The sequence below is a fragment of the Neomonachus schauinslandi genome, chromosome X (genome assembly GCF_002201575.2).
Source record: "Neomonachus schauinslandi chromosome X, ASM220157v2, whole genome shotgun sequence".
Taxonomy (NCBI): Eukaryota; Metazoa; Chordata; class Mammalia; order Carnivora; family Phocidae; genus Neomonachus; species Neomonachus schauinslandi.
In genome coordinates this window covers 110,663,177-110,680,037 of record NC_058419.1, presented here as the reverse complement: position 1 = coordinate 110,680,037, position 16,861 = coordinate 110,663,177, and the positions used below count along the sequence as shown (strand labels likewise).

At 43.4% G+C, this 16,861-nt stretch overlaps 1 protein-coding gene across 3 annotated transcripts in view; it reads right to left on the bottom strand.

The window, feature by feature from the left end:
- The window catches only part of MAP7D2 (MAP7 domain containing 2), a 113,711-nt gene that overhangs the window by 814 nt on the left and 96,036 nt on the right, over positions 1–16,861 (bottom strand). For all 3 annotated transcript variants that reach the window (XM_044911711.1, XM_044911712.1, XM_044911713.1), the window contains 8 exons: positions 16,626–16,758; positions 11,684–11,939; positions 10,563–10,667; positions 9,495–9,551; positions 8,760–8,838; positions 7,839–8,025; positions 4,706–4,978; positions 23–1,176 (listed from right to left, as the gene is read on the bottom strand). In XM_044911711.1, coding sequence (XP_044767646.1) covers positions 4,729–4,978; positions 7,839–8,025; positions 8,760–8,838; positions 9,495–9,551; positions 10,563–10,667; positions 11,684–11,939; positions 16,626–16,758 — 1,067 coding nt within the window. In that variant the 3' untranslated portion in view covers positions 23–1,176; positions 4,706–4,728. The remainder of the gene's footprint in view (positions 1–22; positions 1,177–4,705; positions 4,979–7,838; positions 8,026–8,759; positions 8,839–9,494; positions 9,552–10,562; positions 10,668–11,683; positions 11,940–16,625; positions 16,759–16,861) is intronic.

The window sequence follows — 16,861 nt, the reverse complement described above, 5'->3', positions numbered from 1 at the left end:
TTTTTATCTCCTGGTTGCAAACCTCAGTCAAAATTATGGATCTTTCCAAACGCTTTATCGTACAAGTCAAAAAAAAGTTTCAAAGAAGGTCATTTTAATTTGAAAGTCACATTTCACCACAAGAAATAAAATTAAGAAAACACATTATTATATGTGTCTTGAAAATGTGCATGAAACACGTGGAGTATACATTCTAGTGTCATTTGTCCCCCGCTCAGATGTTTTTATGTTGAAGTCAAAGTGATATATTGGGTCCAGCTCAGGGCCCCCTTGTTCCAGAGCACTATCATTTTCACTTGTGCCTGGCTTCATCAGAGTTGAGCAAACACAGGAGCAAACAAACAAGGGCCCCAAGATCCAAGAGAAAAGCAATAGCAACAACATGAAAACCAACCACCTGTGCATGAGACACACAATTCATTCAAACTTCCTTCGGTCCAAAAGCCACTCAATGGCTTGGAGATTTTTTAAGGTGCAACAATGACAAGATCCTTGCTAGACTGAGGTGCCCACGTCTATAAGAAAATGCATAAGTGAACAGAAATCATTCCGCAGTGCTTGTTTCCATAATCAACCAGACTTATTCTGTTAGGTCCCCAAGGAGTAATGTGGGGCAACACATTTTACAGGTGGCTAAGCTTAATATATTTAAAAAAAGCTTCTTGATAGTAACTTCCAACAAAGAAACCCCAGAGAAGGGGGAAAACCCTCTGGAATTTCTTCTAAACACAGACAAGGAGATAAGCAGCTCAAGTTCAGTATATATGTTTAAGTAGAGTCTGGGTTAATGTCTAGAATATTTATAGGAAAAGACATCTACATGTTTATGTACTCCAACTTTGGGAAAAAGAACAGTTATAAGGTGAATTTCCAACACAGAATCACCTGGGCTATTCAGGGGATCACTATGATAATAAAGTAGTACAGGAAGTGCTTTATCAGCAGCTGAAGCTCATAAATAGAACTGTAACATGAAACTTTGCTAAAGCCCAACAAGGCCAATGTTTCAAGGTTTCTATCAAGAGTGGCCAGTGTTTGACATACTAACTAGGAATATACAGTTACATTTTGATCTAATAATTTGGAATCCAGGGATTTAGGACAACAGAAGCTTCTTCAGAGGACCAGCAGCTTGGATTTGACTACCAGCAGCTTCATGGGTTCTCCAAACACCACCTGTGTCAATTCAAAAACAAAACCACGTGAAATCAATGAAGAGACCACATTGTACCTATTCTCTCTCACTAAAATGATCACACTCTCTGGGACTTTCTACCTTCTTGGTAATTATATTTTCCTTGGCTCTAAAGTATGTTTCAACTGAGGTGCTACAGCATTTTGGGTAGGACTATTCTATTAAGTGGCCAAATTCTCTTTGGGTGGGACTGTCCTAAAACCTGCAGGATGCTTAATGTCCCGAACTCTGCTTTCTAAATGGCAGTGCTGCCCCCCAGCCATTAGGACAACAAAAACCCCCCAACACATTTTAAGATTTCAGAAGACAACTTATTTAAGAAGCCAAATGCGGTCAAAACAAACAACTAACAAAACACATGCTTATATATGTTTATTTCTATCCCATTCTTTTTAAAGTTTTTAATTCAGTTAACATACAGTGTACTGTTAGTTTCAGGTGTACAATATAGTGATTCAACACTTCCTTATATCACCCTGTGCTCATCAGCACGAGGGCCCTCTTTCATTCCCATCACCTGTCTCACCCATCCCCCCACCCACCTCCCTTCTGGTAACCATCAGTTTGTTCTCTAGAGTTCAGAGTCTGTTTCGATAGCATGAAGGACATTAGGAGAAGGAAGGGAAAAATGAAGGAGGGGGGAATCGGAGGGGGAGACGAACCATGAGAGACTATGGACTCTGAGAAACAAACTGAGGGTTCTAGAGGGGAGGGGGGTGGGGGGATGGGTTAGCCTGGTGATGGGTATTGAGGGCACGTACTGAAGGGAGCACTGGGTGTTATACACAAACAATGAATCATAGAACACTGCATCAAAAACTAATGATGTAATGTATGGTGATTAACATAACATAATAAAAAATAGAGTCTGTTTCTTGGTTTGCCTCTTTTTTTCCCCCTTTTGCTCATTTGTTATGTTTCTCAAATTCCACATATGAATGAAATCATATGGTATTTGTCTTTCTCTTGCTGGCTTATTTCACTTAGCATAATACTCTCTAGGGACATGGTTTATTCCAAAAATGACCTGCCATGCATTCCCTTTCATGTGTGAAAGGGCCACAACTTCTTTCCCAAGAGTCAAGAGAAGAGATGCACTATCTACAGCCGAAAGCTGAGCACAGGAAGATGTACACAAAATACAGTGACCTTGGTCGTGTGGCCTCCCCAACCTGTTTCCTCATTTGATTTTACTTAAGTAATTTCTGCACCCAACATGGGGCTCAAACTCCCTGAGATCAAGAGTCTCATGCTCCGGGCGCCTGGGTGGCTCAGTTGGTTAAGCAACTGCCTTCGGCTCAGGTCATGATCCTGGAGTCCCTGGATCGAGTCCCGCATCGGGCTCCCTGCTCGGCAGGGAGTCTGCTTTGCCCTCTGACCCTATCCCCTCTCATGTGTTCTCTCTCATCCTCTCTCTCTCAAATAAATAAATCTTTAAAAAAATAAAAAAAGAGTCTCATGCTCCTCCGACTGACCCAGGCAGGTGCCCCAAAATAGACTTTAATATTCTTTTTAGTAGGCTCTATGCCCAACATGGGGCTTGAACTCACAACCCCATGATCAAGAGCTGCATGCTCTACTCACTGAGCCAGCCAGGAACCCCATGTTTCCTCATTTGAGAAACAGAAAGGTTGGACTATATCATATCAGGCATTGAAGTTGTGTTATAGGAGTGGAGCGTAAGAGACATTTAACTCTAGGAAACAAACTGAGGGTTGCTGGAAGGGAGGTGGGTGGGGGACTGGGGTAACTGGGGGATGGGCATTAAGGAGGGCACATGATGTAATGAACACTGGGTGTTATATGCAAATGATGAATTACTGAACTCCACCTCTGAAACTAATGATATATATGTTAATTAGTTGAATTTAAATAAAATAAAATTTTTAAAAAAGAAAGTGAGTGTGCTGAGAATATAAAAATGTTTTGAAGAGGGGCGCCTGGGTGGCTCAGTCATTAAGCGTCTGCCTCCCTGCTCAACGGGAAGCCTGCTTCTCCCTCTCCCACTCCCCCTGCTTGTGTTCCTGCTGTCGCTCTCTCTCTCTCTGTCAAATAAATAAATAAAATCTTTTAAAAAAATGTTTTGAAGAGTCTAAAGTGGGAGGACAATTGGAATTAAGTTATGAAAGGATTTGATGATAGATTCTAATTATGTTTTCATCATCAAAAACAAATAAGGCCCAAACTGAAGTAAATCCAATGTGAGGTATGTATAACTAAGTCACACAAATGCAGAGTGTTTATAACCCATTTTGGCAATAAAAAAGGCCAAAGGCGGGGAACAAAAGCTTTGGGACACAAACTTCAGTTCTCCATTCCTCCACTCCCTCAGGTGTGATCCAAGAATAAATGTTTGCTTTAAAAGATGGGTCAATAGAACAGCAAATCATTTGGCCCAATGCTCATCACTGTATATAAATGACTGTAGATGGAACGTGGAATGTCACTGAGTAAAACTAGGGGAGACATTCATTTTATTAATACCACCTTGTGGGGTGCCTGGGTGGCTCAGTCGGTTAAGCATCTGTCTTCGGCTCAGGTCATGATCCCAGGGTCCTGGGATCGAGCCCCACATCAGGCTCCTTGCTCAGCAGGGAGCCTGCTTCTTTCCTGCCTGCTGCTTCCCCTGCTTGTGCTTGCTCTCTCCCTCTCTCCCCTTCTGTCAAATAAATAAAAAATCTAAAACAAAACAAAACAAAACCCACCTTGCACCACTATTACAGCATTCTCTCTTTGCCTCTAAAAATGGTGCTACTGCAGACAGATGGCTGGTCAAACTTTAAGCAGTGCTTCTCAACACACACACCCATCCACAAACCCCAAACAGCAGGGGCGGGCACGGTGGAGTGTGGCAGTGAAGGCTCTCATACAAAGGATTTACTTGAAATCCATCTCGATTACTGTGTATGTGTTGCAGGTTTTCCCCCATCTGAAAGAACCTTCCTATGAAATCTTCTGTAATGGCATAAGGTGAAGAAGCAATTACCACTAACTTACATGAAAAAATTTTTGAGCATTTCCAGGCTCAAAAATAACCTCTTAGGCTTTTCTGACACTTTAGGACACATCTTGCCAATGGATGTGCCAAATAAATGGAGATAAAGCATAGATGCTCACAGACAGTGCAAAGCTATGGCAGCTGAATTGAGTGCAGTTCTCAGGAAGGAGCTTGGCAGAGCTACTCTCACTACTCTCAAGCTTCTATAACAGCTGGCTCCAAGACGAACACTGAATACTATTTTCACATTTTGTCTCTTTTTTTTGTAAGAGTGAAACCCTCTTTGGATTACTTTCAGTTAATATAAACAGATACTAATGTAGGTCTTTTGTAAACTACATTTGGCCTAGTGCAGAACTTTTGAAAAACGTGTGACACCCGTATTCATGTTCATGTTTGTACTTTTCAAATAAAACTGACCATCCAAGAGACTGAGTGATGTTTATCCCACCTTCACAAACCCCAGTTGGAGAGGTATAAATTTAGACTATAATCAAAAGACTGTACTATACCTTTCATTAAAGAGATGTATTTGTCAACAGAAGGTGTTCAGAGTATTTTCTTGGCCAGGACTGTTAAATCCTTCAATCAGGTTTTTGTTACAATCATCCAGGCTGAGATTTTCACTGGATCGCTTAGGGTACATGGGGGGGCCGGTGAAATCTAAGAGATCTTGAAGTGCTCGGGCATTACCAGTTCCATTTTGGTCCAGAGACACCCCAGGAATCATTTCACTTACTGGTGAAAATTCTGGGATGGAGATAAGCTCTTCCTTTGAAACAGGACTGGAATGTGGGGAGGGGAAGAGAAGGAGAGAGGTAGAGAGAGAGAAAGAGGCAAAAATTAATTCTATTTGCAATATTTAGTTATATTACTCTTCTAGAGAAGATGCATTTAAAGCCAGAGCTGGTGTGAAACATACTACACAAAATACAAGTTAGTTCAACTCTGAGACACTGATAGACACAAGGCCCCCATGGAGGAGAACAAGGGAAGTGGACTGAGCAGGGCTGTGAAGGCCAAGTTCACACTGTCCACAGGAAGAAAGAAAATAAAAACCAAAGGCACCAGCAGTGCAGAGAAGCCAACCACTTCCAAAACCTTCAAAATGGGAAAACCAAATAGAAAGCAAATGCTAGAAGTTAAAACTGAGCTGAGGAAGGGCCCTAGTCAGCACTGGGGCTCCTGGTGCCACTTTTCTTTTGCAGTGCCACTTTGGACAAGCTGCTTTTTCTCCCCTGGCTTCAGTTTCTTCTGCTGTACAATGGGGTGAATAATCATTTCTCCCTACCAGGGCTCCTCTGAGCGTGATGTGATCATACCTAGGAAGTCTGTGTAGAGCCACCTGCAGTAAGTGTTCAGTTTAGATGGGAGCCATTTTTTTTTTTTAAAGATTTTATTTATTTATTTGATAGAGAGAGACACAGCGAGAGAGGGAACACAAGCAGGGGGAGTGGGAGAGGGAGAAGCAGGCTTCCCGTGGAGCGGGGAGCCCGACACGAGGCTCGATCCCAGGACCCTGGGATCATGACCTGAGCCAAAGGCAGACGCTTAACGACAGAGCCACCCAGGTGCCCCAGGGAGCCATTGTTAATAAGGACCCCACCATCCACCCAGTCACCTGCAGAGCAAATCTCTCCCATGTTCCCTCTCTAAAGTGAGGCCCCACTCCACCCTGACTTATCCAACTCCTGCCCAGCAGGCCTGGCTCTCTCTCTCTTCAACCTAGAGATGGAAGAAGGAGTTTCACAGCTGTGTCAACCACAGGCCTAGCTCAGATGAGTGGTGGGCTGGCATGTGAGGTCCCATCACTCGGAGTCTTTCTTAACAGCCAGAGTAGGGCTGTTGCCAGGTTTGACTGTTCTTTTCTTCCTTGATAAGATCTGAGAGAAGAATCTACAAAAACCAGCTGAACTGAAGAAACTCAGAAAATCCATCTCCCTCATACTCAGCCTAGTTAAGGGGCAGTAGAAGACCTAACACCACTTCTGGTGGCTGGAGCCTGGGAAAACTGCCCCATCAGCAGAAACACCCACCCCATCTCCACCTTACCTTGCCTCCTTTCCCTGGGTTTAAACAGCTGGTCAGAGCATGAGGAGAAAATTCCACAAGCTTGGACACAACCTCCAGGAGTCATCTCTCTCTAAATGCAGAGGTGGCCACAGGAGAACTCGGAGCACATACAAAGCCCCTTCGCTTTCTTAAACCCGGGCAGGTGCTGTCTTATCCCCTACCCCACTCCCAGAGATATAAAGAACAAGCAGAGGTAGGCTCAACATGGGGTGGGGGCATAGATGTTGCCTTAATGTTTAAGATGCCTCAGCTGTTTTACCCTGGGGGCTGAGGAGACCGACGATGGAGGCAAGGGCTGTCCGTAGAATTTGCTCTACTGGTGACGGGGTGCTGAACCCTGGGTTTTTACATATCTGGCTCAAGGCCAGGATGCACAAGCTGGGATATTTACAATCACTGTGCCCTAGGAAATACCCTCCTCCCCAGATGAAGCTGAGAATTCACAGCCAAGGAGAGAAGGGTAAGCTCTGGCCAGCTGAAGCTCTGACAGAACTTTTGCAAAACACTGTCACTGCCTCCGGACTCAGACTGCTGCCCCCACTCAACTGCCCTGCCCAAGGCTCTCTCTTTCCAGTATTTCTGCCCCAACCACATGCTGAGTTCTCCTTTTGATTGGGATTAATTTGCCAGGTGATATCATCTACAAACACACTAGTTTAAGAATTCCTTAAGATTTTCGCACCTGAGAGCAAATTAGATTCCTTATCAAGTCCCCAATGACAAGTTTATTTAAATTAAGACACTGGATACAGTGAGTCCTGTTGGTGTTCCACTCAGATGCCCTTTGGCTATAGGTGCAGCCGTCTTCCAGCTGCAGAGAGAGCAGGCTGCTAATAGCTCATAGCTGCCACCCTTTCTCTGAACAACTGCCTTTGGCTGACAGGAGCCCTATGCCCACAGTAGTTAGACCTGCATCCCCCACCTTCGGTGACCACACTCAATGACTGATGGATACAGTGGCACAAAGGCTGCCTCCCTTAATCTGACCACTCTCTGGTAGAAATTCATCCTCCAGAGCTCCCATAGGATCAGCTGAAATAATCCTTGCTTAGTGACTTCCCCTGCCCCATCCTGCTTCCCATCCTCCACTTGCTCCAGAGAACTCTTTCCCTATAAGTCCCATGCCTTAGAATACCTATCCCAGGCTCTACTTCTTTTTTTAATATTTATTTATTTGAGAGAGAGAGAGCACGTGCACACGGCGCACGCACATACACACACACGCACGTATGCATGCACAAGTCGGGGAGAGGCAGAGGGCGAGAATCTTCAAGCGGACTCCCTGCTGAGCACAGAGCCGGACACGGGGCTCAATTCCATGACCCATGAGATCATGAACTGAGCCGAAACCAAGAGTTGGACGCTCAACCCACTGAGCCACCCAGGCACCCCTCCCAGGCTCTACTTCTAAGGAACCGACCTAAGACACTAATAAACCACTGATAGCTTTCCAATGCCAATGGAACCTACTTTAGTTGATTCAGGTGTATAAAAGATGAAAAAAATCAATGAAGAGGCAGTGGAGGTGTTTGGAGAAGAGATGAGGCTCATATGCAAAATAAATCAACTTACCTCACATCCATAGACTGAACCTCTTCAGTTGAATCATCCAGACTATTTGATTTCCCATCAAGGGTGTCCAGATGAACAAGTCCCCCAACTGGTTTAAGCCCATTAGAGAAAATGTCTCGAGGAAAAGTTTCTGGGGCAGTACGCCCCATACCATTAACTTCCTGGCAAGTGTTTAATCCATTTATTTCTGATTGAGAAGACAAAATCATTCTGTTAACCATAAAATATCCAGAACAATGAAATAACAGAGGAAATATATATTGAGGCAATTAATTTAATCCTCTGCTTTACCAACAGTGCAACATCTTTTGCAAAAAACAAAAAACAAAAAAACCCCCACAAAACCCATGTCATCACCTTCACACAGGGAAAAGAAGACTAATGACATCACCAGTGTCTGTGCAGGGCTCCTGACCCACCCAGGACGCTTGGGGTCTTATACTGTGCAGGTCCCCAGGCTCTGTACAGCGTTTTCTTGAGCCCCAAGGCAAAGGAGAGATGTAGAGTGCCTCTGAGATGGACACGCCCTTCTGACTTTGGTTGCCATGATATATTCACATCTAAGGAGTTTTAAGTATACTCGAGAAAGAAGAGCTGGACTGCCTGGAAGTCTGGAAGATAGGAGAAACCACTGTAGAATAGCAGAGTCAGTTCTGAATAGAACCTGACCAGCTGTCTCCCTGGAAAGTAGCATGGGCCAGGAGGTGGCCAGCTTTCCGTGCTGGGACTATTAGAGTACCACTTTCTGAATGGAGCTGACAGACATGTGGTAGAGATGGGAGACTCCACCAGAAGGGAAACTACACAGTCCCCTTCCAGCAGTAATGCTCTTAAGACCCACGGGTGTTTGTCCCCTGCAGGAAGTGTTATGAGCCTGTACCTGCTGAAAGGAAGAACCCGAGAACCAGTTCTCACACTCACCTATTTTGTTCAGGACAGCTGGTTTTGTCTCTTTTTCTACACACACAGCAGACTGAAGCTCCACCTTTGGGTCTTCTTTCTGAAAACAAATACAGGGAAAGATGACTTTACACAGAAAGACAAGTGCTTCTGAAAAGCATCAAAGGATATTTGGAACTGTGCTGAGCCATCTGCCTGTTCCATGGTAATTCTTGGAATCTTTTGAGTTTATTACAAATCAGCTGTGTTTCCCTTATTAATATGTCACCATTTTCTGGTTTTTTTTTTTAAGATTTTATTTATTTATTTGACAGAGAGAGACACGGAGAGAGAGGGAACACAAGCAGGGGGAGTGGGAGAGGGAGAAGCAGGCTTCCCTGGAGCAGGGAGCCCGATGCGGGGCTTGATACCAGGACCGTGGGACCATGACCCGAGCCGAAGGCAGACGCTTAATGACTGAGCCACCCAGGCGCCCCACCATTTTCTGTTTTATTCAGGGACTACTGTGCTTCTCTCTGCATCCCTACCCCTACTTCTCGGAGGAAATTTTTCATTATCACCCTGTCTCTGAAACTCCTCTTAGACTTCACTTCCCTTCCAGGTACGTACAGCCTCCTTAATCTAGTCAGGAACAAAGTAGGAAGAATTCAGTTTTTCTGGCTGTTCCTCTCCAAGACCTACAATTCCACTGAATATACTGTGCCATTCTTTTCTCCTCAGTCCATAAACTGCTAAAATGACACCCTGAACACCTACCTTCACTTCTAGAGACACATCACTCTTCCTTGTTCTCTTCATGATTTCATCAATTCTCTGGAAACCAAAAAGAATCAGGTAAGAGGACTATAATACCAAATACATATAAAAGCAGCTGGGTCTATATGCAAATTCATATGTCAGAAAACTTATAAAAGAGAAACATTAGCAGAGGATAATGAGTACAGAAAGGTTTTCCATTGGTTTTGCAGATATACATCTCTGCCCTATGAACAAGGTCAAATGCTTGAGAAGTGAACTAGTATCTAGAATCAACAGTTTAGATCCCATCTTTTTCCTTCCTCTCTGTAGGTTACCTAAAAATCAACAAATCACCACTTGCCATTCTAGAGGACCACCCTAGAGGAAGTGAAGCTGAGGTGCAGGTCAGGAGGGGAGGCCAGAGATTGGTCTCCTAGCTCTCAGGCCTAAAGTAGTACAAAGCCTGGGCTGGATCTAGGACACCTCGGGAATGGAACTTTATCATCAGCCTCCTTAAACCCAACTTTATCCCTAATCACATTAAATGTAAATGGACGAAACACTCCAATGAAAAGACAAAGACTGTGAAATTGGATTAAAATAACAAGCCCTAACTATATGCTGTTTACAAGAGACATACTTATATGGACACACATAGGTTCAAACTAAAAGGATGGAAAAATATTTACCATGTAGACACTAACCATAAAAAGTCTGACAAAGTGGACTTTAAGACAATTATTACTGGAGATAAACATATATTAGTGATAAAGGGGTCAATTCAACATGAAAATTTAATAATCTGAAATATGTATTCACCTAACAGCAGAGCTTCAAAAACATATAAAACAAAAGAAATGGATAAATCCATAATCACAAATAGAGCTTTTAACACTCTTCTCTCAGTTACTAATAGAACAAGATGACAGAAAACCAATGGAGATACAGAAGATTTGAACAGCACTACCAACAAACTTGACCTAATTAGATAATTTTAAGATCACTCTACCCAAAAACTACAGAACAGAACTAGATTCATTTCCTGTTCTTGCCTCACCTTAACTCCTCCTGATCCTTAGCTCTTACCTTCTTCCTCTCCAGTCGCTCCTGCTCAATCTGCAGCATGATCTGTTCTCTTTCTAGACGCATCTGTTTAGCTGCCTCCTGGGCCTTTGCTTCTGCCGCTTCCTTCTGACAGAGACAGGAAAACCAAGGCACAGACTTTACTAAGCTGAGAAAACAGTGTAGTGGGATTCCTTGGGATATGCACATGTCCTTCCACTTTATCATCTACCTCAAAGTGGATGTTGTTTCAATATTCAGTGTGGATTTACACAGCCTGCTCTATGACACAGCAGACATGGCCAGGCCTCACCCATATACCCTCAGTCCACCATGCAAATTACCTGCAGATCGTTCCCATACTGCCTGCCAAAATCTTTCTGTGTCTGAGGGCAGTTTCTAGCCATGTGCATCTGGCCAAGAGTTTCAGAAACTTTTGTTTTTTTTCTTTTCAAGATTTTATATATTTATTAGAGAGAGCATGCATGCACAAATGCAAGCGGCGGGGTGGGGGGGGCAAAGGGGGAGGGAGACAAAAAGGTAAAGAATCCCAAGCAGACTCCACACTGAGCGTGGAGCCTGATGTGGGGCTCGATCCCATGAGCACAAGACCACAACTGGAGCCAGAATCAAGAGTTGGATGCCCAAACAAATGAGCCACCCAGGCACCCCAGGAGTTTCAGAAACTTAATTCCCCAAGTAATGACCTACAACCATGATAGGCAGGAGTTCACAGATAAATAATCCAGTTTCCTCACCCCTCAGAGGGACAATTCTAAGGCATACTGCACAGTCTCTTAGAGAATCCAAAGGGACTAACTCCCAGTGGTCCACAATAAGCTACTAATCAGTTCACTTATATGGGATTTCCTCTCACTTCCCTACCAGCTTCCTGGGATCTTATCCCAAATAAACTATCGGCACCCAAATTCTCATCCTAGGGTCTACATGTTGGGGAATGTGAACTGACATACTGCAAACACTATAAACTTCACTTTTATTGCCCAAAGTAACTCATACTTAATAACCAGCCCAGTTAAAGAAAAAACTTCAAGTAAATATTATGAGTCATTCAAATTTAATTCATTTTACCTAATATTAACTAAAGCCCATAAAGAGAGTCCATATGAAGACTCATACAGTACCTGCTTTTCAATCATGACTTTTTCTTGCTTTTCTTTTTCTTGTTTTTCCTTTTCTTGCTTTTCTTTTTCTTGTTTTTCCTTTTCTTGCTCTTCTTTTAATAACAGCTCCTCCTTGGCCTTTCTCTTAGCCTCCTCTTCTGCCTTTCTTTTTTCTTCCTCTTCCTGCCGCTTCTTCTCCTCTTCCTGCTTACGGGCTTCCTCTTCTAGGCGAAGTCTTTCCTCCTCTGCCTTTCTTTTCAATTCCTCTCTCTCCAGCCTTTTGAGAACATAACTGTTATTAGGAGATGATGACATTCTCAAAAGGCAAAGTGCCAAAGAACTGTGTGTTGACAGGGAGCGTAAGGTACAACACAGTCACAGATATGTGCACTTGAATTAGTATCCACTCAAGAAAATGACTCATCCTTCCCAGAAAGCCACTTCAGTCTATACATTTACCAAGATTCTGTTAAGACAAAGAGTAATGATGTACTGACTTGTGAACATACCGTAATGAAGACACAAATGTTCCCTAGTCAACCTACAAATGACCACAGCCCCATCATTCTTACTTAATGACAATTCTTTTAAAAACTAAGTGAAATAAATATTTAAAACTAATTGGAGCTGAAAAAAACCCCCCACAAGTGTCTCGATGGCTACAACGGTGCCAGTCAGCAATTTAAGAGCAGAGACTATGAGCTCAAAAAGTTCACTTTGGGTTCCAATTGCTACGTGACTTCTGAAGCAGCAAGTGGAAGAAAATGCTCAACAGAACCCTTATATTTAATATAGAAATCAAAACATCTATTTCTCATTTGTTTTACCAATCTTTAAAAATCTCTTTTAGCTTTGGGTGCCTGGGTGGCTCAGTCAGTTAAGCATCCGACTCATCATTTCAGCCCAGGTCATGATCTCAGGATCGTGAGATTGAGCCCCACACTAAGCGGGGAGTCTGCTCGCAATTCTCTCTCACCCTCTCCCTCCGCCCCTCTCCCCATTCATGCTCTCTAAAATAAGTAAATAAATCTTTAAAAAAAAATGAAGTGTTAAAAAATCTCTTTTATCTTTTATTCTTTGCTATATGAAAATTAAATGACATTTAGAAATTTTTCACCCACAGATGAATGGTTGATAATAGAATGATAAAGAGCTCTAAGCAGTGAGGGAAAACCCTATAAAGTCTAACTGCTTGTTTTTACATTTCTAACATTCTTCCCGTTCACAAGTGTGTCACTTTCCTAATCCATAAAAAAATGTAAGTAATCATTCTCATCTTACAGTATGTTACTGAACGGCAATGTGACATACAGGCAAGACTGCACCTGAGGCACCTGGGTGGCTCAGTTCATGATCCCAGGGTCCTGTGATCGAGCCCTGCGTCAGGCTCCCTCCCTGCTCTGCGGAAAATCTGCTTCTCCCTCTGCCCCTCCCCAGGCTCGTGGTCTCTTTCTCTCTCAAATAAATAAATAAATTGTTAAAAAAAAAAAAAAAGATTCTCTCTCTCCCTCCCCCTCTGCCCCAGATCAGGACTTAAAAAGAATATCCTCCTATCTTGCAGGAACTGTGGAGGCGATTAGCCTATGTATCACCAAAGAAATATTTTAAAAGATAAAGAAATACTGAAAGACATTAGCCCAATACTAATAGTGCACAATATATTCTACATTAGCAAAAGTTGTAGTGCCTAAAAGCAGTGCTGGAACAACTGAAATTATTAACAAACATTCTGGACAACTCTGGACAAGAGCATTACAGGGCCTAATCAGAAAGAAACTCCAGTTCTTAGATTCCTCAATGAAAGACCAAGTATGTCTAACACAAGAGTATCAAAATGGGTGTGTCAATAACAAAACTTATCCAAAGATTAATTCAGAGCACTGTTTTAGTTCTTATCCCTCATTTGATGAGACGGTTTGACTGTCCCCAAGAAGTTAATACACAAACGGTACACTGTATATGAATTAATGCACAAGCTACTTCATCTTTATCTTCATCTTCAGGATCTGAAAAGCCATTCTGTTTCTTCTGTTTTACCATGAGGACTTCAGAGGTGCCCAATGCATGCATGCGCACGCACGTGCGCACACACACACACACACACACACAGAGTAAGTGACACATCCTCTTGGCCCCTAAGTCTCCCTAATCCTCACCATCATGTATAACACACATTCCTCCCCACAGGCGCATTAGCCCTTGCTTGTCCCTCCTGTTACAGACAAAATACCCTCCATTAACCATAGTGTGCTTCTCCCAAAGTAGGTGAAAACTAGGTTCTTATGTGAAGCTGAGTCCCTCAATATCCTCTGCAAGGACAAACATTCTTTCTCTACCTGCTTAAGAAACCAGAGAACATGGATTTCGTCATTTCTCCAATGTCCTGCTGCTGCAGGCTGCCCCACCCCCTTGCCCTTGCCATCTTCACCAAGTTCCCTCTGGAGTTCACAAGACATGTGCAGTTCTATCACTCCTCTGTCTTAATTCCTGTCATCTACTCCAAACCTATCCCTCTTCCTTACCAGGTAGAAAGTACCAAAAAACTATGCACCATGGTCATCATTCAGGATTTAGCATATGCATCCCTTATCCCTGTCAATAGCCACAGGTGAGGGTCTTTGTGTAATGACCCCCATCTCTCATCCTCCAGCTCATGGCCCCTCTTGAACTTGCATCACACCCTGACACATGCTTAGCCTTGAACTACTAAATCTGTGAACAAGGTGTGGGTTTCACGATTCTCTCTCCCTTGTGTGCTTAAAAGTTTTCATTAAAAAAAAAAAAAAAAAAAAAAAAAGCTTAATCTTCAACATCCTGAACTTGCACTTCTTTGATCTGTTCTCACCCCATCCTTCAGCACCTTCTCTCCTAACCTGCTCTGGACATGGTGAATTTGAGATGCATATGGGACACACTCAGATGAAAGCATAAGGCAGCTGGGATATGGCCTCTAGGTTCTAGACCAGTGCTATCCAAGAGAACTTGCTGTGATGAGGGAAATGTTCTAGAGATTTGTGCTATCCAGTATGGTAGCTGCTAGCCATGTAGCTATTGACCACTAGAAATGCAGGAACTGAATTTTACTTAATTTTAGTGCATTTGCATTTTGGTAGCTGCATGGGAATAGAGGCTATGGTAGTGGACAGCACAGCCCTAGCAAGAGACCGGGCCACAGGCACAGAGTCAGAGGTCACCAGTGTGCATGTGTTATTTACTGCCTCCCTTGTACCAGGAAGTACTGAAGGTTTTCAAAACAAGAAATTAGCTTCAGAAACAGATGGTAAATGAGGCAAAGGGAAAATGAGGATAGAAGGGGAGATGGGAGCAGAGTTGCTTTAGCACATCAAATGCTCAACATGAAACCGTTGTGTGAAATGTGGGCCCCAAATCTTTTGAAGCCAGAGGAAAATTGCCAAACAGGAGGGAGCACCACTGCTCACGGAGGGCTTGTCAGGTGAAGCTGGCCAAGGACTGAGAGTTGAGAGTCCAGGCAACATGTGAGGGAATACTGGGTGGACAGAAGAGACCGAGAAGGAGAGGCCAAAGAAGCAAGGGCAAGGCTGACAAGGTCAAAGTCAACAAAGAAATGGATTAGGAGTTTGGCAATTAGGAGGAATGTGAGTGTGAAGTATGAGTATGAGCTGAAGAAATAAAGACAGCAAGTACAATCAATCCTTTTAGGGGCTGGGCTGTGTGGGAAGTGTAAGAGAGAGGGTGATTGTTAGAAGGTAAAGAACTTCACCTTCCTAAGCATATAGCCACAATCATGTTACCTACCTGCTTAGAACCTGTAATCACCAAGGCCTGTCATCTGAGGTCCTGTAATTCATCTTTACCTCCTGTGACCTCTCTTCACACATCCTATGGCCCCCTCAAACCAGCCCAAACACACCACTCAACAAAAAGATGTGTCACTGTTGACCAGAAGGCTGGAGGTGGGAAAATCATCAGAAAAGTACAGAATTTGAAGAAGTGATAATTAAGACCTACTGCCCAGCCTTAAAAAAAAAATAAATAAATCAGCAAACCTGTAATTAGAGACCACAAAGGACTTGCCAAGGTCACTTAAGGATCAAGGCTATTCTATTATTTATCACTCGAAATTCAGTACCAGTCTTGAAGTGCTGCAGCATGGCTTGCTTTCTGTCAAGTTAATTCTCTCAACATATTGGGCTGCACCGTGTGATTACCCTAAAAGTTTCCTTATCAATTTAATGATAAAATCTACCTTGCCCTTCAACGTGTTCTGAATACAAAGATCAGAAAAGGCAGAACTGTCTGTACTTTGACCAAAGTGCCCTGGTACTAACAACACAATGATTCTCACACTTTGGTGAGCTATTGAAACAGGGTAAGGCCTAGGCCTGTGTATTTTCACTGCACTCCCCGGATGGTTCCGACACCTCCCTCCCATATTTAAGGACCACTACTATGATGTCCTCTGTTGTGCTCCAGGAATGGAGTCCCTCTACCTTGTTGCTTGTGGACAATGACATCAGCTTCCACCCCACTTAGGGGCCTTTGGTCAACCTTCCTCCCTCTCACCTGGGGGTGCAAGTTAGGATAATTTAAGGAAAAAACATGATTTGGGAAGCAGAATCAAGATCTCTACCTCTGGAACCTCCTATCTTCAGGGAGAATCTCATTCCATGAACAAAGCTTAAAAAACTCCCTTGATAGCTCTATGAGGCCTCGCTGGTCCTAGAGTCTAAGGGGAGAATGGGAAGCCATTGGTAACATTTAGATCCAGGAGCTATGAGTTTCCAGGTAGTCTTAAAAGGGCAATGTTCCATTGCTGTTAATTATATCTAGTAGAAGACACAGTCTCCTGAACACCTGCCATGCAGACCTGTACTTCTGCCCAGTTTTTATCAATAGTCAAACCCTAGAAAGAAAGGTGAGTTGCTCTTTCTACCACAGCCTTTTACACGACATGGCACTGAAACGCTGAGCAGCCCCATACCTGTCCTGTTCTTCCTTCTCCAGCCGTTCCTGCTCCTCCTGCTCCTTCTGTAACCGGGCCTGTCGTCTCTTTTCAGCCAGGATCTTCGCAGCCTCTCCTGCATCAGTGGTGCCTGCTGTAGGCTTCCCTGAGGCTGCATCAGAGGAAAAGATCATGGGAAATGAAATACTGATTGCAATCACAAGGGTAGCTGCCACTTGGAAACAAAAAAGTCCAACTCAGTGGGTGATGGGAAA